At 49.3% G+C, this 22,055-nt stretch overlaps 1 protein-coding gene across 2 annotated transcripts in view; it reads right to left on the reverse strand.

Moving 5' to 3' along the window:
• INPP5A (inositol polyphosphate-5-phosphatase A) overlaps positions 1–22,055 on the reverse strand; it is a 178,345-nt gene that overhangs the window by 123,411 nt on the left and 32,879 nt on the right. For both annotated transcript variants that reach the window (XM_064716801.1, XM_064716800.1), the window contains exons 2-4: positions 12,250–12,291; positions 3,785–3,885; positions 3,177–3,264 (exon numbers count right to left, since the gene is read on the reverse strand). In XM_064716801.1, coding sequence (XP_064572871.1) covers positions 3,177–3,264; positions 3,785–3,885; positions 12,250–12,291 — 231 coding nt within the window. The remainder of the gene's footprint in view (positions 1–3,176; positions 3,265–3,784; positions 3,886–12,249; positions 12,292–22,055) is intronic.

Here is a 22,055-nt window from a genome sequence, read left to right on the forward strand (position 1 = left end):
TTCCCGGGGACAGGCCCTGCTGCCAGCACCTTCCCAGCCCTGCACTGCTCCGGGGCTCATTCTGTGCATGTGTTTAATAAGCTGGGAGTGCGACAAAACCCCACAGTCTCACCCTACCATCCTTCCTAGCACAACAAACACAGTCCACTGAACCGCAGCTCTCTCCTTCATCACAGCACCTACCCCACTCCCCAGACCTAAAACCAGCTGCTCATACACCAGATTTGGTATATGTGACCATAAATGACAAATCCTCGTATTAAGATTTATGTCTGGGATGATGCAAAATGATCCATTTTGATCCTTCATACAATGTGGGTTATTAGTTTTTAAAACCAAGTGGCTCCACTAAACAGACCTCATTATTACACTGGTTTCTCATTTCTCATGTGGAATTTGCACCTGTGCTGCTGTGAGCTGGAGACAGAGGCTGCTGACAGTGTTGCCTCAGATCTTGCTGCCAGTCCTATCACAGCCAAGCTGAGTAACTGTGGGCAGCAAAATCTGGTTTAGTTCTGCAGGAGCCAAGCCAAGGAAAGCCTTACAGAGGAAGTGATGCCAAAACTGGTAAAAAAGGGGATGCGAGAGCAGCAGGGATAAAGGTTAGCCAAACTGTAACTACTTGGGCTTCTCCCTTTCTAAAGCAAATAGCATTATACAGCAATATATGATAAACATTTCTATTTCAGAGAGGTAATAATATAACACCAAAGCCACCATCTGCTGCCAAGTCTGTGCCTTAGAAGGGATGGAAAAAAGCCCACAGAAGTTACAGAACTTTGCAATCAAACAGAACTAACAAGAAACACGGAGACACGTGACATCGTACAAGGCAAACCACACTGGAGATAAGAGCAAAACTTTACCCTAAATGGACAGACCACATGTGAAACCCCTGCTCGCACAGTCACACATACACACACACCCAGCAGAGGAGCTGGAGGTCTGCCACTTCAAATCAAGCGTGAAAAACCATTTCTGTGAGTCTTTGATTCCTGACACCAGCGCCAGGATCTGTGAAAGCACACTGGGAGCATTCGGTGCCAAAAATCAGACTCTAACAAGTCAGAAGGTTAAGGAGCTCAACGTGAAAGTGCACCCTCTCTCCTTTCTAGGTTTTTGGGCTTTGCTTCCAAGCCACCACTACTACAGTCTAACAATGAAGGTATAAAACACTCCTCTAGCACGCAGCATTTCCTCCCAGTGATAGTAACACAAAACATCTTTGAATAATTGCTCTTCCTTTGGGTTCTGCCTTTTCCACACTAAGCAGATTCAGCTCTAAAAGGTTCTTAAAGTTACAAACAGCCTATCGCGTGGAGTACACATCAAACACTTCTGTAAACCCATTTTGCATCTTTACAGTCACCACTTCAGTAGAGGGTAATTTAACCTAATAGTAAGAACATGTTTTTGGTTACACAATTTCCATGGAAAACAACATTGGTACTAGCTGTCTTTTTTTTCTTTTCCCCTTTATTGAATCAATATGTTGACAGAACTTTTTTCCCCCCCCAGAAGGCCCATTTTTAGTAAATGAAGGATTAGGAAAAAAAATGCAAAGTAATATTTATGAAAAGAAAAGGAGAAATACAAAGGTAGTTGGGGAATACTGCAAGAAACACAGTGCCTAGAAAATAATGGTGGTATGTGAAACAAGAAACCACATTAGTTCTTGAACTGGGGGCATTGCAAAATACAGGATTCTTCACAGAGACACAAACAACACACGCTCTGACTGGGATTCCTTTCAACCTCTCTAAGAGCCTTTTTATCCACCATAGGAATGCCATCAAATCCAATCCATGGACCTCATGCTAAATAAAATCATTTCAATACTATGAGGTATGTGACTACTCTTAAATACAAAAAAGTTGTATTTTGTTGTGGATTGCATTAGTCTTCTACGCTGTTTTCCAAATTACGATCACAGGTAATTATCCCTCTTTCCTGTATCACAGAAAAGTCTTGGCTGGAAGGGAGCTCTGGAGCTCACCTGGCTGAAGGCAGATCAGGTAAATGCAGAGCCCCCTGCAGTTCCCCTGCCCACATCAGGAGATGTGTGCTGCAGGAGCCCCACAGGGTCCCCACCAGGGTGTGGGATCACCTGGATGCAGCTCACACCTGTGAGTGACTCCAAAACATGCAGCTCTGTCCCACTGCTTTTACCTACCAGCACTTTCTGAATATCTGCAGAGTACGGTTTCACATTAGTGACCCACTAATGGTTTGTCCCTCTAAGTCTCAGTAAAGCTGATAGTCTTGTTTTTATCTTCTCCAATGAGCAAGAGAAAAAATCCTGCTGATTTCTCTCCTCCAGTTTCCTCTTAGCTGGGCTTCTAGCCAGAGTTATTAAAAAAATGAAGAAAGAAAAACCTTTCCAGGTTCTTATTCCCTGAGCTTATATGCCTCCAAGCTGGGGTCTGTGTGTGTGCTGGGCACCTGTTTGTTTTATTGTCTGGATGGTCCCAGGTGCTGTCTTTGGCTGCTGGGCAGCTCCAGGTGTGCAGCCGGGCTCCTCCGAGCCCCCCCTGCCTCTCAGCAGCATCCTGGGGCACAAGGGAGCTTCTGCCCTGGGAAGAAGGGACCTGTCCAATGGGCTGTTTTCTCCTGTACAACCCAGCAGCGATCACTTGGACACACGGCAGGTGTTGGCACAATGCACAGCACTGGCAACAAGCACAAAGCCTTTCTGCTCTGCACACACCCCACTTCACACGGACCTGAACACCCCTCGTGTGCTAATGCAAACCTGTGCTCTGGCCAGGGAGGCTGTGAGCCAGCTCTGCAGATCCCTACACAAGCCCTGAACCCTTGCCAAGCTCGTCACCAGCTCATCACACTCAGTGCTGGCGCCGCCTCACGCTGCCAGGCTCTGAAATGGAAGGTGATTCTGAGCCACCAAAGTTAGTGCTGGAGGAAAAAAGACCTCAGAAAACCCTCAGAACAAAAGACACTGCACACTGATATTCTGCTCATTTCACATGGATGTACCTCTGTGAAATCAGCAGGTACTCATGCCACAGAATAAACACTCTCAGTAGTAAAACACAGTAGTAGTAAAATCATAATCATCATCAGGATGAAAACAGCTCACAGTCCCACATGAGTCAAAAATCCCAAACAGAAGAAATTCACCTTTGGTTAAACTACACTCAAGAAATAAAGAAATTTACCGTGAAATGTTCCTGTGATTTATAGTTCTCATCCAGGTAAACTCGAGCTCTATTGTAGTCTTTCATTGCATCACTTGATAACAGTTCTCTGAAAGAGAAAGAAAAGACTGAACATGTAAAGGCAGTTACAAATGTACTGCCTTGCCTCAGCACTGCTCTGTGCTGTGACATCCCCAAAGGAACCCAGGGCCTCCCTTGTCCTCTGGGGGAATTTCAGGGACACAGCTGTCCCCAGCAGCTGCCCGCACGCTCCAGATCTGCCTCAGCAGCTGCACCTTCAGCGTGGATCGTGAGCTTCCCAGTGCCATTTGGCCACGACTGGGAAGGGCGCGGGTCTGCGCTGCCGACAACACTCGGGCATTTGGGGCATTTGTGCCGCCCGAGCGCGGCCCCGAGCGCGCAGCTCCCGCCGCCGCCAGCAGAGGGCGCGCGCGGCCGCGGCTCGGGGCGCTGCCTGCGCTCCCTCCCAGCCCGATCAATTAAACCGGCATAAATTAAACCGGCATAAATTAAACCGGCATAAATAATCCGGCACGTTCCACCGCTGACTGACCGCTCCTGCCCTTGTCGCCGGCTCGGGGGGCCAGGATATAGCCCCCGCCACTTACTTCACGAACTTGTCCACATGAGACATTGACGCTTCATAGTTTTTCCCTCCGAATTCTTGACAGTGTAAAGCCATGAAATGGGGTTTGTGTGCGTGGACAACCTGGAACAGAGAGAAAAGCGAGTTTTAACGCTCAGCACACAGCAAGAAGGACACGGACCTGGGTGCTCAGGGAGGACTGGCACCTGCTACCTGAGAGGTCACTGGCACAGCAATCTGCAAGGGGAGCAACATCTGCTATCCACACAAAAGATGCATAATACACAATTATGATCTCAAATATTCTTAACTAATATTTCCTTTTTAAAATTATGATTTAGTTCCTGGGCTGTATATATATTTAAAATATATTTTAGTATTTATATTTAAAATGTAAATGTATTTTTCCAACTCCCCTCAAAGATGACTTGACATGATTAAGACGAGCCAAACCTTTCCTCGTCTGGGAGGTACAAGAGTTCAAACAATTCATTTGCTAGAGTGGATTTTTTTTCAACTTTTACAAAACTTCTCAGTGCTGTTTAGCAGCACTTACACAGTTGTGTTTGATATTTTTATTTATGGAATATCTTATTTACAAAAGTATTTAAATAACAGATGCACATACACACCTGTTAACACCAGAGATATGGAAACCCATCATGCTATTCCAGGTGTTAGTCTTGAACACTGCAAGTATCTTAGATACTACATAGTCAGCACTAGGATGCAATTACCATACCAAAACCCTAGAATGTCTGTCTTTCCTCATACCTCAAATCAAACATAGTTTATAAATTTGCTGCTGTTTTGAACACGCATTCAGTGTTACTCTGTCCTGAGGAATTTTCTCTGCTTTGCCTCTATTCAGAACTGAAAACAACACATCCAAAATGTCTCTGTTAATACTGAGTCTCTATACCTTGTATTCCATGTCTTATTGTGAATTAATGGACACAAGCTGCAGAACAACTTCCATTTTAAAAGGGAGCAGTCCAAAGCAATCAACAAGGTGCCCGTGCAAGCACACATGGAGCGAAGCGTTAAACCCCAGAGGGGATTCGCTCGTTTCTCACGGGTGGCACGGGGCTGCCCTGGCCAGAGGGGCCACGCTGCCCGTGCAGCCCCGGCAGGCAGCAGCAGCACAAACCAGCTCCTGGGCACGGCTCGGGGTGCTCTTTAGGAATCATGCAATCACAGAATGGCTGGAGTTCAAAGGGACCTTAAAGCTTCCACTGGAGCAGGCTGCTCCACGCCCTGCCCAACCTGGCCGTGAACACTCCCAGGGACGGGACACCACAAAATTGTGGATGCGTCTTTTAAACAACAGTGGAGAGAAACTGCCATTTGATGTGATGACAGAATGCAAAATCCTTCATTCCTGACTGCACAAATAACCTCATTAGACAATTCAGCTCAAAGACAATGAAGTAAAGATCATCAAAATCTGAACTGCAGCAGGTTCCATTGAGCCAGAGGCTGTCACAGGTCCCTGCTTTGAAGCGGCACCTTCCTGTGACAGCAGCAGAGATGCCCAGCTTGGGGACAGCAGCAGGGAGGGCCCACGGGCACCCACAGGTGGCAGTGCCCGAGCCTGCCCCGGCTCCTCAGGGCACCCACAGGTGACAGGGCCAGAGCCTGCCCCGGCTCCTCAGGGCACAGCACCAGAGCCTGCCCCAGCTCCACCAGAGCCTGCCCCGGCTCCTCAGGGCCCCCACAGGTGGCAGTGCCAGAGCCTGCCCCGGCTCCTCAGGGCACCCACAGGTGCCAGGGCCAGAGCCTGCCCCGGCTCCTCAGGGCACAGCACCAGAGCCTGCCCCAGCTCCTCAGGGCACAGCAGGGACAGGGCCAGAGCCTGCCCCGGCTCCTCAGGGCACCCATGGGTGGCAGTGCCAGAGCCTGCCCCGGCTCCACCAGAGCCTGCCCCGGCTCCTCAGGGCACCCACAGGTGGCAGTGCCAGAGCCTGCCCCGGCTCCTCAGGGCACAGCACCAGAGCCTGCCCACTCCACCTGAGCTGCCCCGCTCCTCAGGGCCCCACAGGTGGCAGTGCCGATGGCTGCCCAGCTCCTCAGGGCACAGCAGGGACAGGGCCAGAGCCTGCCCCGGCTCCTCAGGGCACAGCAGGGACAGCGCCAGCAGGGCTCAGCAGCGCTGGCAGCGCGTCCCTCCCTGCTCAGGGACACTCGTGGCACGCTGCTCTCCCTCCGTCAGTGCCCAGCACAGCCCCTGCCAGCGGGCCAGGGGCTCCAGCAGCAGAGGGCACTGGGACCCCAGCCAGGGCCAGCCAGGGCAGCCTGGCAGCGGCTCGGGCACGCCACAGCCCAGGAGAAGCCGGTGTGCTGCCACATCCAGGTCACACAGTGAGCTACAGACAGCACTGCCAGCCCTCACCAGGCCACCCCTGCAGAGAGAAGGGAACGCCTGAGTCGCTTCCAACAGCCACCTCCTCTGTGCCGCAGCTTCCTGGCCATTGAAACACCTTGGAGACCTGCCTGGAGAAGCATTCTGAGGTGAGCTGCTGCTGCTGCAGCGTTACTGGATAAAGGGAAAAAGTAAATACTCCCACTCAGGTGTTTGATGGTCATTGAGCACTTCCATTCGATTATTAATGCTGGTTTCTGCCAACAGGGATATCAGCAATTTGCTTTAAAGCATGCCACCATCGGTAGGGATGGAGAATGAGCCAGAGCAGGACCCAATATTAAGTTTAATTGGGGAAAAAAAAAAAGCAGGTGACAGACCAGATGTCTAAAACCATACCTGAAATGTAGAAATTATACTGAACTGGGACATGCTTTTCCTCTGATATATATTTCCTACCATAGATTTACAAACAACTAAGGCACAGCTGCGGAGAAGATGTCCCTGTACAGATGTTCCCCTCTCCCCAAGGCGCTGCCCAAGGGACCACTGGCAGCAGGCTGCCATCAGAGCCAGCAGCAGCAAATGACAGCCAACACTACGTTTACCTGGCTGGTTCATTTTGTTGGCTGTCTGGAGAGCAATACTCACCAAGCACAGCCTGTGAAGCAGAGCTCTGGAACAGAGCTCATCTGTGGACCCTAACATCAGGCCACCCCAATGCTCCATGTGCTTTATTGCTCCCAGTCAGTTCTGGATTCCAAGTCCTGATCTTATCTACTTGGAGAGCCCCATGAAGACACCATGATCAGAAAGCAGTGTAACTATTTAATCCTGTAAAGCCAACACACCCACTGCCACTGTTTCAGGGAGCACATGCAGCAGGAACCTGCTGAGCATCAGGTCACTCATTTTAACTGTTGAGTTTGCTTCCATAAGAGCTCTTCTTACACAGCCCATGAAAATATAAACTGGTAAGACGAAAACATAATAAACTATTTCAAGTAAGATTTAGGAACCATCAGTCACAGGGAGCCCTGAATGGGTAGTCCTGCAGTGAGACAACACTGGAGAACAACTCTGTTGTGCTGAAGCAGCAACAGAAAACACTTCCAGGCTCTGAAGATGCAGGACACAGGCTTTTTTTGTTTGTATACAAATCCTTGAGAACTTGAAATCATAGTGGGTATTTAAAAAAAAAAAAAAAAAAAAAAGAGAATTATGTCATTTTTGATGGGGAAACAGCACTGGCTTAATAGCAGTGAGGTCCTTGTGGCATTCCTTGCAGGTTAGACCACTAGAACATACTTGAATATTAGTTATGTCCTCTCATATAATAAGTACCCTCCAACTAAAAGGAAACTGGCTCTGCTTCATTACCTTTTACTAGTTTTCTACTCTTATGGAAGAACAAACAGTACATAATAATGAGTAATGAATACTTCAGAGCTGAAAACTCCCATTGCCAGAGGTTAAAGATCATACATGAGACCACATAAATAATGAATTTGCATCCACGGCAGCACAGTGTATTTACAAAGTTGGGCATTATTTTCAATTCGGGATATGCAAAAATAGCGTAAAGGAAGCCACAACCAGGAGATATTTTGGGGGATGTGGGTAAGTAGGCAAGATGCTCCAGCACAGCTGAGTACCAACACAGAACTGGTGAAATGCACAAGGCTGACATGTTCTCACTGCTGCAGGCGTGTGCCTGTCGGGCAGGGATGGGGATGGGGATGGGGATGGGGATGGGATGGGGATGGGATGGGGATGGGGATGGGGATGGGATGGGGATGGGGATGGGATGGGGATGGGGATGGGGATGGGATGGGATGGGGATGGGGATGGGGATGGGATGGGGATGGGATGGGGATGGGAATGGGGATGGGAATGGGGATGGGGATGGGGATGGGGATGGGATGGGGATGGGGATGGGGATGGGGATGGGGATGGGGATGGGAGGGTGGGCCAGGGGAATGGGGGCAGCAGCCAGGACAGACACAGCCCCACGCTGCCACCAGGCCCCTCCGACAGGGACACAGGGACAAGGGCACCAGGCTCAGCCTCAACCCAGCAAAGCAGAAGGGGAGCTCCAGCCCTGAGGGCGCGCAAATAGGATTGCTTAGAAAAGACTGCAAAATACGAGCTGTGAAATACAATTTAGCACGCGTGGTCCTAACAAGTATCTTCAGTTTCTCTGAGCCTGAGTGGAGGCTCCTGCTGGGGACAGGCACCCAGAGCCTGCAGCACTCGGCTGCACACAGCCAGCAGCCCAGCCCGCATCCTCCACCCTTGAACAGCCCCTGCACCCAAACCAACACCCAACAGCCCCAACAGCCCCACTGAGGAAAGCACCCTCTGGAAAAGGGCCAGGACCTCAGCTTGCAGGAGCTGCAACACAGTTTTTGCACCCTCTCTACTTAAAAAAAACTCTTAATCACCCCCCGTAGTTTAAAAAACGGCATTTAGGTCCACTAGAATAATTAAACAACCTTTGAGTGGCTGGGTGGGGTTTTGTTGTGATTTGGGGTTTGTGATATTTTTGTTTGGTTGGTTTGGGCCTTTTTTGTTTGTTTTTCTTCCTTCTCTCTGAAGGGTAACACACGAAGTTCCCATGCAGCTATACCAAGATGACCTTTAGCTATTAGGTAAACTTTTAACTTCTGTATTACTACAAATAAAAGCTCAAAATACTCTCAAACACATCAGGCAACATGGAAAATGGCATTAAGGGAAAAAACCCTCTGGCTCCAAGCTTGCATCTAAAATGACCATGTGCCACAAATGTGACACAAAAAGATAGTTACTAAAATCAGTGCAGATTTTCACTAGCTCCAGCTCCTGAACTCCTCCTGCCCCAAACACGAGGCCCAGTGCAGATGGAGAAAGGGCAAGGGATGGGGAAGGGGGGAGTGAAAAGGAAAGAGTCCTAAGTAAAAAAACAAGTCAATTAAAGTTCTCCCTCTGTGCTCCTACACCTTTGCTTGCCAGCAGCTTCATTCATGCTCTAGGAGCTTGTTCCCGTCGTTTTCCTGTGCACTGACTGACACAGAGGCTGCCAACGAGGGCACGGGCACTTGGCACAAGCGGGACAAAACTCCCAAGGGCATATTCTCATTTGCACAGCAGTGAGCCCACCAAATCGCCCCACTGCTTGTTAAGCACTACCATCTCACCCATCAGCCATCCCATTTCTTGGTAAGAACTGAAGCCTTCCCTATCACACATTAAACACTCCAAAACGCTGCTCTCAGGCTGTTTCCACTCTCTCCCAACAACCCCTTTCCCTCCTTGTTTCCAGTGTAGGTTTTTGGGATAAGAGAATTTTTACTGGAAAGAGGACTAGTCCAAATTCAGCCCTTTCAGACCTAATTACCAGCACCCATCTGCAGTAAGGAGATGGGGCACAATCCCCAGCACCAGGACTTCACTGGATTCTGCCTCACTCTAAGGCAGCTTTTCCACCCTTTGATGCAATTCCCAATGATCAAGGCCACAGTGTGACATACTTGCTCACAAGCCTTTCTTCTTTTGTTTTGATTCCAGAGGATTGTCTTCAACTGCAAATACAATTTTCTGCTTTGAACATTACAAACCAGAGGAAACTTGACCAATCCCACTGACTGTCCTACTGACCATCCCAGAAAATGCATATGGCATATAAGCCAATGGTAACACATAAGTGACTTGTATTCACCCATGAGAGCGAAAAAAATCCCTTACTTTAATTTACTGGAATTTATAAACAAGTCCACAAAATGCTCTTTAACCAATATGCTCTCTGACATCAGTTCAAAGACATTACAGGTTTAATTTCTAGAAACATTTTAAACTTAGAGAGGTAATGGTTCTTCCTTTTCTGTGGAGAACATTTTGACTGCTTACACAAGGACCTCATCCTCAGAAGTTATGCAAACCGCCCTGACACAACTGCATATGCAAATTGAATTCCTCAGAAGAATGGAAAAACTGCCGTCTGCGGTTTATCTGGTTTCAAGTTTACAAAGAGGCACGAAGAGTCATTTTCCAGTGCTGCTGCTGAACCTCAGTTCACGGGGGTTTCGCACAGAGCGTGTGGAATTAAACACAATAATCCCACTGAGGCTGCACATTTGCTGGGTGGCTCTGAAGCCAGAGGCAGAATGGTGCTGAGCGACTTTTGGAAGGTACACGTTTGTCTCTTCCCCAAGGAGCTTTTTGTCAGGGTTTGCTCCACTTCCTACAGTGCTGGAGAGTGTGGCGTGAGCAGCCATCCTGCTGCCGAGACCCAGAGGGGCAGCAGGACAAGGCCAGCAACAGCCATGGGCAGCACTGCTAACTCTGCCTCTTCTTCCTTTCTTTTTCTTTTTCAAATACAGTTCTCACACTGCAGGGACAGAGGGCAGAGGTACGAGAGGGAACAGAACAGAACCCCCCAGCTGAGGAATGGGCCCGGGTCTGCCTCAGCAACACTGCCCCTGGTCTGGACGCTGCAGCAGACTGGCATCGTGGAGCACTAACGGGCAATTGCATTCCTCTTTGAGCTCTGTACACGCAATATTTACTGGGCCACAGACAGACCGCGCTCGGTCCCTGCCCTCAGATACCAGCGCTCCTTCTCTTCCCCGCCTCTTCCTGTTTGCCACTAACTGTTCACAAGAGCTTCTGCAGCGCTCATCCCACTGCAGAAAACACATCAACACACAAGGAGTTTCCTTGATAAAGATATGTAAATCAGTCATGTGGTGATGAAAAGTATGCAGCCATCAAAAAAAACCCAACCAAAACTAAAGAGTTCTCTGTGTTTATTTGTATTTCCTGCACAGGAAGAGTTTTTCCTGAAGCTGCAGAGGGTTGGATTTAGAGCTAGCTGAGACACTTGTGTAGTGCAAGCACCATGTACATACAGCAGCGATCAACCAAGGCGGAAGAAGAAAAATAAAGAGATGAATCTGAAGTTGGCAGATCCTAAAGAATGTAAGAGTGGTTACTTCACCTTGGATTTTTGCAAATCTCTTACATTTGCCAGTAAAAGTGAATTGCAGTATTTTACATCGACGTAATAAAGGTCACAGGCTGCACTGGCAACCCGAGAATGTAGAGACTTGCGGGATGCTTTCAATTACAAAAGGAAAATATGAAATTCTGCTAATCATATTTTCTGCACGCAGTCTCACTTTACCATTTGAACAGCACCATTCTGTTGTTTAACCATTTTTCTGTAAGAGATGTAGGACTGGATAAAGGAACGCCATGGCCCTTCAGTAGCAGGTGGCGCTTTTCCATGGCCGGGTCAGGCAGGGCTTGGAACAGAGCGTTTCAGTGAGGAGCGTCCCTGCCCCTGGCACAGGACATCCAGGTGCCCTTCAGGTGCCTTGGGGCACCCACGGTGGGACTCTGGCGTGCCCCAGCTCTGCCAGCAGGGACAGCACAGGACATCCAGGTGCCTTTCAGGTGCCTTGGGCCCTCCCAGTGCCACCCATGGTGGGACTCTGGCGTGCCCCAGCTCTGCCAGCAGGGACAGCAGCTCTCAGCAGCCGGGGTGACACCTCCGTGCCCCAGCAGCGCTCATTTCCTGCTGCTTGTCACCACATTGCTGCACACAGGCTGCCAGTCAGGGCTCTACTGCAACAACACAGGGTGCGAGAGGGGCTTTTGTACTTTAAAAACACTCTCACACCAGAGGCAACGGCACGTTTTATAATATGGGTTCAATGTCAATGCTTCCACATTACCAAACAAGAAAATTGTTAAGAAAGAGAAGACAGGACAAAACTGTCACATTTCAATTTTAAGGTAAACTAGACTTCCCAACAGATTTTTTTTTTAAGTACTCAAATATAGATCTTATTCAATAGACTTAAAAGACCATTTCATGCCAAACTGAAGTCAATTTTATAAAACCTGAATCTATTTTTTAGGCAGAGAATTGTTGATAAGAACAAATTGTGCTTATATGCTGAATTTTTATAATGATTACTTAGAAATGCAGAAAGACACATTTTCAGGGCCGTCTTTTACTATAAAATAAAATCACAATAAAATAGTAATTTCACTTCACAGAGCAAAAGATCCTGACATTACTAATTAGGTCAATAAACAAAGATGCACAAAACTCCATGAGAAAAAAAACTTTACCTTACCTGATAAAATTCCCGAAGCCAATTCTTCTGTAAATTTTCTGGCTGAAAAAGAAAAGGCAAAAATTAATTACAAGTAAGAGAAATCTATTTTTACAACAATATTGTGATATTATTGCTTTCCTCAGTGCGTTCAAGAAGGGAGCTTTTTTCACAATTAAGGCAAAAAGTACAAACATGAGGATGTTCCTCCACGATGCCACTGGACAGGCCTCAGCCCATCATGCCCAAGCCCCCTCTGCTTGTCACCAAAAAGGTGCATTTTGTGTGTGAGCGCACAGCATTGGTACCCACACGTTTGTCAGGCAATGGCACACTGAACCGTGTGCTGTTAGAAGGGCTATTGATCACCAGCTGCCCTCACCCACTGAGCTCCCAGCGACCCAGAGCTACTTCACACCACTGCTTCAGAGGAATGACGGTGCTTTTGGGGATGCTCCATCCCATCAGACCTCCTGCCAAGGACAAACTGCGAGAAGCATTTCCAGATTGCTCCAGAAATTACACAAACTGATGCAGCAAAACTGCAGTGAAGTGCTAATTCTGTCTTTTCAGGAACAGATCCCAGCCCCAGAGGGCAGAGAAGGGACAGAGTTGATTTGTTGAGCTTTATCTTCAACAAGACTTCTGGATAATTTTTACATCCTAAAGGGGAATAACACTACAAATCAGAGTTCCTTGTCAGAGCAGCGGCAGGAACGTCCAGAATCGGTGGGAGGCAGCAGAACATACCAAACTGGAAACAGAGAGGCAGCTCATCCCTGACAAGAGCTCTGACACCAACTGCCCAGAGGCAAACGCTGGCACCAGCCTTCTGCTCGGCTCTGCTCTGCCATCAAGCCTGCTATTTTCAAAGGGCTGCACACAGCTTCAAAACAAAAGTGAAGTTCTTGCAACCAGCTCCAAGAAGGAGGGTGCTGAGAGGGTCTCTGGGGCTGCCAGCATGGACTCCTGTGCCCAGCCCGTGCCAGCCCTGTCTCTGGCCCATGGCTCACGCTGGCTGTGTGCCCAGCCCGTGCCAGCCCCGTCTCTGGTCCATGGCTCACCCTGGCTGTGTGCCCAGCCCGTGCCAGCCCTGTCTCTGGCCCATGGCTCACCCTGGCTGTGTGCCCAGCCTGTGCCAGCCCTGTCTCTGGCCCATGGCTCACCCTGGCTGTGTGCCCAGCCCGTGCCAGCCCTGTCTCTGGCCCATGGCTCACCCTGGCTGTGTGCCCAGCCCGTGCCAGCCCTGTCTCTGGCCCATGGCTCACCCTGGCTGTGTGCCCAGCCCGTGCCAGCCCTGTCTCTGGCCCATGGCTCACCCTGGCTGTGTGCCCAGCCCGTGCCAGCCCTGTCTCTGGTCCATGGCTCACCCTGGCTGTGTGCCCAGCCCGTGCCAGCCCTGTCTCTGGCCCATGGCTCACGCTGGCTGTGTGCCCAGCCCGTGCCAGCCCTGTCTCTGGCCCATGGCTCACCCTGGCTGTGTGCCCAGCCCGTGCCAGCCCTGTCTCTGGCTGCTGGCTCACCCTGGCTGTGTGCCCAGCCCGTGCCAGCCCTGTCTCTGGCCCATCGCTCGGGCTGCACAGGAAGGGCCCTGCTGGCTCCCACTGCTGTGCCCTCCTCCAGCAGTCCCTCCTCTGGCACCACCACATCTTTTCTTTCCACTTCCACCACTCTGTGGTACAATTCTGCAAGCTAGCCCTCACCTCCTCTCCAGCCACCTCACATAAATGAGACAATTTGAACTTTTGAAGGACTGGAGATAACAATCAAGTAGAAAGATAATTTATCTTCCTCTTATTTTTCTGTCTAAAAATAGGCACATTATATTTCATGTCTTCCACAGACTTTGGACTTCTTCGTATCCCTTCTCTCTGCACTCTGTCCTTCATTAAATTATCTCATTCTTTTGGTAACATAATGGAAATTAATCTTTTCCCTGTCCTCTTTGATGCTAAATCCTTTCATAGCCATTCCCCGACGCACCAATTTCTGCCGGGTCACTAATCCACAGGCCATTTTATCAGTCTGCAGCCGCAGGTCTCTGCTCCAGGTGTCGCTGCCAAGTGCCCCGGGCTCTGCTCTGCCTCCATCCCGCCTTGCCCTCGCAGCTCGGGCTCCAGGGCTGCTGCCCAGCTCGGATTGCTCCCTGAGCCGCAGGCTGCTCCTCCAACACAGCCGACTGCAGGCAGAGCTCCGCAAACGCCCCTGTGCTGCAGGAGCAGGGCTCTGCTCTCATCCCACCCTTCGGGCGCACATTCTGACTCCCCCGAGCCGCAAACAGAAACCCTTCCCCTCCAACAAGCACAACTTCCAGACAGCAACGCCACATGGGATCCGTATTAAAAACCAGGACATGCGTCCCGCGTGCACGGCTCCCCGCAATTAAAAGCAGTTTTGACCTTTTCCTGGAATTCCAGATCCCACTCAAACGATCTCTTTTCACGACGAGTTTCCACTTGAAGTCTATTTATGTCACGCTGGTCACTGTAATGGTCAGGTTTATAAGAAAACACAGTCAGCTTGTGAACACATGAACACCACATGAGCTGCTAACAGCCCCAAAACAAGCGGCTTTTCAAATCCAACGTACAAGTAGTCTCTCTTCTCCCCAGTACTTCTATTTCCTACAAATTTACACTCAACAGCCAACAGGAAAGCTTTAAGCCTATTGCAAAAATATACCCAGATGGGGAAGGAGTCTTTTCAAAAAAATGAAAAAGAATATATATTTAGACAGGGTAAGGAGCCTTTCATTCAAAAGGGAAAAGGGAAAAGAACTAAATGAAACCAAATTAACAGCTTGGAAAATTTCTTTTCAGCTTTGTTCAGAGGGAAATGGAAGAAAGCCAATGAATTATAGAAAGCAGGTTCTATTTTGTGAAGTTTATTTTTAGCAAAGAATAGGCTCATATTTTAGGCTAAAAGGAAAAAAAAAATCTTGACTCGCTTTGTGAAAACTGGGTTCCAAAATGAATCAGAGGACAACAGACGGCACAAGCAGCCCCGATTTCCACACGCCTGACTGACCCAGCCCCGAGAGCCGCAGACGGGCTGGGGGATCACTGGAACCCTGTCGGAGCTGCAGCATCCCTGGCACCCCAGAGCACACAGGGCCCTGCTGCAGGCACAGACTGCTGGGGTGCACTCCCGGGCAGCACCCAGAGCCTTTTCATCTTATACTGCAAGACACATAAAGAAAAATATAAAATACAGCCTATTTTCCACCGCCTTTACTATAATTGGTTTTCTACTTATTTAATGAAAAGCAAAGCCTTTGATCAAGTTCTGTTTCATCAGCAATAGGCTTAGTCAAAAACTTTAGAGTCCGCCAACATGGCTGACCATCACAGTTGTTTCAACAGAATTATTTAGACTGTGAATTTTTGATCAATATTTTTGATCTCTTATATTGCCTTTGTAAATTTACTGACACCCTTTCGACATTTATATTCAAAGATCCATTGGATTTAAATATATTTTATTTCAGACTTGTAAGCACTGCTGTTGCTATGCTCTCTTGAATTACGCAGATGATACTGGCAAAACCCCCCCATCAGCTGGGTACTATTAATGTGGTGTTTTGTACCCACTTTACACTCTTAAATGACAAACAAAAAGATGATAATCTGCAAGTTCTGTTCACATCATGAGTTCACAACATTTCAAAGCCCATGTAGGCAAACCAACCAGGACCAAACAGGAAAACCAGAATTACAAGTTTAAGAAAAAACATTGAAAGAAAAATGCAGATTTTTCAAAATCCAAACTTCTACTTAAACACTGTGTTTTTATTCCATGCATTTGCACAAACAACTTACAAACACTACTGTGGTGTCCTTTCATTTCTGAAAGCCTGCAACTTTCCCAAGGAGCAGCAGAAAAAGAACAGTCTCATGCTGGTGCTGTTACAGCCCAGTGACAGTCACCAGGATCAAGGAACAGGTATGGGGGAGAAAACACAGCACAGCCTAATTAACACAGGCTGAAAACCAGGGGTGGGACACACGCATCTGTCATCCAGGAGTTTAAGGCCAATGTACTCCCAGGCTGAGCAACGGCGTGGCTCGTGGCACACCGAACCAGGAGAAACGGAGAAAAAAAGCCAGCAGGTAACCCGGGGCAAAGCAGAGCCTGAGCAGAGAGGATGGGGAAGGCGCTGCCGCCACTCCTGGGACAGGGGACAGGGGACAGGAGCTGCCCGGCACGGCCGCGAGGGCGGGCAGCGAGAGCACGGACAGTGCCCGGGGACGGACAGTGCCCGGGGCAGCACCAGGAACAGCAGAGGGAGCACGGACAGCGCCCGAGGGCCGGACAGTGCCCGTGTCCGCAGGGACAGCCCCTGCCGGGGAGGGTGACAGCGCCCGGGGCAGCACCAGCACAGCCTCGGGCAGAGCCGGGCGGGCCCGGGCCCGCTGCTGGCGTGCGAGGCGCGGCCCGGAGCAGCTCCGGGAAGGAGCTCCCTGCCCCTGCCTGACCCGCGCTGCTGCAAACACCAAACCCTCGCTGCTGACCTTTCCGGCTGATCTCCCTTCCTGTGAGCGCCTCTCAGCCGAGACAATGCTCGCTGGGAATACAAAGAGCGGCCGAAGCGGGGCCGGCTCCTGCGCAGCTCGGCAGCGAACAGGGCCCGAGCGGCTCAGCCGGCAGCGGGGACAGAGGGACAGGGAACCGGGACGGGAACCGCGGGGACAGAGGGACAGGGAACCGGGATAGGAACCGCGGGGACAGAGGGACAGGGAACCGGGACGGGAACCGCGGGGACAGAGCTCCCTGGCACAACACAGCACACACACACAGATTCGGCACCTGCTGCCTGTTTCGAAGGCTCTGTGTTTCCGAACAGCCCAAGCTGTCTATGAACTGGTGTCTGCGTGCGCAGGAGAAACCAGCAGCCCTTGAAACAACCGAAACCACCCGTCCCAGTCTGTAAGAGACCAAGAGACAGCCCTGCCCGGCCAGGGATGCTGAATTCTGAGCACAGAAGCACAGGAAATGCGGCCTAAAACAGGAACAGCAAACAGTGACCTGTTAATTAACTACCCCGGCCATATCTGAGGGAAATGTAAGGAATAATGTAACAGAAGCAAGGGTGAGGAAGCAAGTCCCTACCTCTTCAAAAGATCTGGATGTAAAGGCATACATAGATGCAGGTGTGTGTGTAACATATATATATATTATAGTTCATACCACAATCATAATTAGTTGCTCCTCAAACAGCACAGCACAGGACAGGGGAAAAGAGCCACCTGTCTTTACCGTCTACATAATAATGGTAGCATATCCTGTCAGTATTCCCATCTGGACAAGATCTTTCAAACCCTCGAGAATGTCACTGACCAATCTTACAGGTTATAAGACTCTAAAACAACCAAAGAATCACACAGGTGGCCCCAAAAGCAAGGCAGGGAGCAGGCAGCTTATGAGCAGCAGCTGGAACAAGCTCTAGTTCTTCAGCTGATGAGGCTGATACCATAACAGCACTGAAAGCAGCCCCTGGATGGGACGGAGCCCATGAGCCCAGGGCCATTTACTGAACCCATATAAAACAAACTCCTCTGGCCACGTAAGTAAAAACTGAGTTAGAACAACAAACGCTTTTTAATAAAGAACATGTGTGTGTCAGTAAAAGCATCGCCACTTTAGTTTAATTTCAGGGCTGGATGCAGAGCGTCTCCTGCAGCTTGAGCCCAGTGGCCGTACGTGCCAGGAGGGTGAGCAGCAGCTCCCTGCAGGCAGGACAGGACAGCGAGGAGGGAGCACCACAAACACGCTGCTTGTTCAGCAGGATCGTGCATTTTCTTTGCTACCCCAAAGAGCAGCTCTGTCTCAGGTTCTCAGTGCAGACATTTGGGAGCCCCACCTAAACTCTGGAGACAAAGGAACAAGGTCAACTCAAAAATATCCCTCAAAGAAAATAGGAAAGGAAAAAATAAAAACAGAAAACTACTCAACACCAGTGGAAAAAGTGAAATTTACAAGACAAACTTGAAACTGTCACCTAATTCAGCATAAATAATGTTTGCATCTAATACATGATGATTCAGGGCAGTGACTAAAAGCAATCTGCCATTCATAAGAACAGTTAAATCTCAGGAAGTTCATCAATCACATACAACACCCAAGTCTGTAACACAGTATTTGTAACTCCCCAGTAGAAAGATGAAAACTGCACTCCACGTACCTTGTGGCTATGGAGCTTTAGAGGCAGCACCAGGAGCCCAAGGCCAGGCTGGACAGGGCTTGGAGCACCTTGGTCTGGTGGAAGGTGTCCCTGCCCATGGCAGATGGGTGGAATGAAATTATCTTTAGGGTCTCTTCCAACCCAGTCCATCTGTGATTCTACAATATTCCAAGCAAAGTATTAATGTCTGTCCCAAGTCTATTCCTTTCTTGGCTAATCCAGCATCACAGAACAAAAGAAAAATACTTCTCTCAGCACTAATGGAGCTCAACTTTCCCTTGTAACATTCCCACAGAACAGTTAATTGAAGACACACATTTTTAGTAGAGTTTACATAGCAGGTAATTATCTTAAGCATTACATTAGATTACATTGAGATGGAGCAATACAAAAGCTCCAGATCTTCAGAATTGCTGGTGTAGAAAATAATTCAGTAGATCTGACAGCAAAGTGATCAGGCTTACACAGGTCTAACGCACACAGAGACACACCCTTAAAACACGAAGCTGAACTCTGTTTAACCATGTTTTCTGCAGGTATGCAGCACGCAGACACGGTTTATCCTTGGGCACCCAGCGAGCTCAGCCTGGTTTGTCCCTGGGCACACAACACAACAGGAGCAGGGCCAGGGCACAGCCTCCGTGGGCTCCCTGCTCTCCACAGCCCACACTCAGGACAAACCCCGACAGGCACAAGCACAGGAGTAAGAGAAGTCCGGAATCATGAGTCTCCTGACCCCAGTGAACTGCCCATGTACTTCAAATTTAACTTCTATTACTGACATCTTACTGAAAGCTTAAAAGCTCCTGGATATTTGAATAACCAATGTGTTAAGAGCATTAACAAGAGTTAATCCAACAGCACACAAACTCTAATTGTTAGCAAATAGCAAGATCAAAGACATTAATACACTCAAGTTTTCCACTGGTTTGTATCCTGATTTTGGAATGACACAGGGAAAACTGAAGATGTGTAATCAAATTAATCTGCTTTCGCATGCAGATAGATAAAATAGATCTCTGGCAAAATTCACACCCACAACCACCACCATGACCTGTCCTGTGTATTTGTATCCTTTCTGTATTTGTTTGAAGTGAAATCTTTAATAAAACTCCCCCAGGCTGACCAGGGGGGTATCTACAACTGTTCTTTTAAATCTGCGTGGTACAGAAACACACCCAGGGCAGCAGCACCATTGGGACTCACATCTCCCAGGAACCAAAGGACAGTGGGCCAAACGGCTCTTCCTGTGGGCTGAGTTTTATGAAGGCTTGAAAACATCCCACATTTGATTAATCCAGTGGTCTGTGTCAGCTGCAGGCCTTTCCACAGCCCTGCTGTGCTGGCACCGTGAAGCAGAACATGCCCAGGCCCACAGAGCCTTCTCCACAGCAAGTGAACAGACTGGTGAGAGCACCAGAGTCACTCATTCCATACACACGCGTGCTCCTGGCCTGACACACCCACAGCTCTGGGCGCCTGAGCCCAGCACCTCAGGGAGTAGCTGCAGAAACCTGCAGAAAAATTTGCCTTAAATCAATAGGGTACAATGTGCTCTGTAGAAAAATAAAAATAATAATGTAATTTTATCTAAGTGCTCATGTTTGCAGACAGTAACTTCTGTGACCTAAAGCTCAAGACCTAAAGGTCATGAGTTGCATGCCCTGCTGTGAAGCAGTGTCTATCAATTCCTCTGAGTAATAAATGCTCTTTCCTCAAGAAGACATATATCCTTATTTGTGAGCCAAATGCCATGTGATGGAGCACTGTTGTGCTAGGGATGAAAGTCCTAGCCTTCCCCAGAATGGCTGCAGTGCCAGGAGGAACCCACCAGGAGAGTGTGAGCTGTCAGTGAGGCAGCTCCAACACACCCTGCATTCTATTAGAAAAAAAAAGCCCTCACACCAAAATACCACAGTCCCAAGACAGCTGTGAATTCACCAGCAAGTGAATCCCGGGGGAGTTCAACACACTCCTGGGACACACAGTGATCTAAAACATGTATTTGATGGCAGAGCAGACAATGACAGCTGTTTACATGCTATTTCAAAAATAAAGGGCTAAGGGAGACACTTGGAAATTTATTTCAATTTGATCTAGAGAGTAGGTTTTCAGGATTGGGGTTTTTCCTCCTCCTTGCTGCTATGCAAATTTCTGTAATAAAAGCATCTTTGACCAATGGCCCAATAGTCCACTTATTTTCAGCTTTACTCAGAGCTGCCACATGAAAACACCAGCCTTGTTTCGGTGATGCTGAGGGTGAGCCCAGCAGAGGCGGTTTGGAACTGACGGCATTTTCCTATGGGATAACATCCTCTGCCAACAAGGCTCCCACAAACACACGGCAAAACGCTCAGCTGAGACAAAGCATCTGGTGCTGGGAAGGAGCTCTGGAATCCTCAGGAGTGACCTGGAGTCCCACAGCCTCCAGCCAGAGCTCAAAGCCCCAAACCCACCCGTCAGGGGTCCATGAGCCACACGCGGCCCCAGCGCATCCAGCAAGGACGGAGGGCCAGGGGCTCCACAGCACAGAGCTCCTGGTGCTGAGGCCCCAGTGAACACACCTGGCCATGCTGGGGCTGCCAGGGGCTCCATGGCACAGAGCTCTGGGTGCCCAGCCCTGAGGGGACACACCTGTGAGCCTGAGCACACCTGGCCTGCCTGGCCAGAGCTCTGGTGCCTGCCTGAGGGACACACCTGGCCGTGCCATGGCACAGAGCTCTGGGTGCCCAGCCCTGAGCCCACACCTGGCCGTGCCATGGCACAGAGCTCTGGGTGCCCAGCCCTGAGCCCACACCTGGCCGTGCCATGGCACAGAGCTCTGGGTGCCCAGCCCTGAGGGGACACACCTGGCCGTGCCATGGCACAGAGCTCTGGGTGCCCAGCCCAGTGCTGCCCCCCTGCACGGCCCCTGGCAGAGGGCAGGAGTCCCTGCCAACGCTGCCCGTCAGGGCTGCTGGCACACAGCTCTGGGAGCTGAGGCAGGCTGCACACACAATGCCAGGGCAGCAGCATGCACAACAGCACTGTGGCCCAGCTTGCTCAGCTTAGGTGGAGGGACCTGAAGACTCTTCTCCTGCCAGGTGACACTGCAGCAGCCTCCTGCACTGCTGTGTGTCACAACCAGGTGTGCTCGAGCTAAAGGAAAGGTTTCTGGTTTGCTTTGCACAGGAAGGATGGGGGGAAACCACCCACCAACAAACCAACTGAACACAGGAAGCCTCCATTGTCCCACATATATTATTACTGACATCTTGGTTATTCAGGAGCCAAATCCTTTTGCCTCCTACACCCCTGGGATAGCGCAGAACAAGGTTTGGGGTGCTACATTTGCACTTAACATGCAATTGCTACAAGAGCAAAAATTTATGAAGAAACTATCTAGATGATTCTTTATGGTAAAAATAAGGCATATAAGGAGAAATAGGAATCTTCAAGGACCATGGACAACTCAGAAGAAACAATTTAGAGAAACAAAGTCCTGAAAGGAAAACAGTTTTGCTCAATTAATAAAACATTGCTGATGCAGTTTCAAGGAAGCCAAAGCACCAGAACTGATACATGCAACTGGGAATAACCATCCTCAGTATTCCCTTAAGTTTCCACAAAAGGCCATCAGACATCTGGCAGAGAGGCCAACTTAGAA

Source organism: Zonotrichia leucophrys, chromosome 6 (assembly GCF_028769735.1).
Source record: "Zonotrichia leucophrys gambelii isolate GWCS_2022_RI chromosome 6, RI_Zleu_2.0, whole genome shotgun sequence".
Taxonomy (NCBI): Eukaryota; Metazoa; Chordata; class Aves; order Passeriformes; family Passerellidae; genus Zonotrichia; species Zonotrichia leucophrys.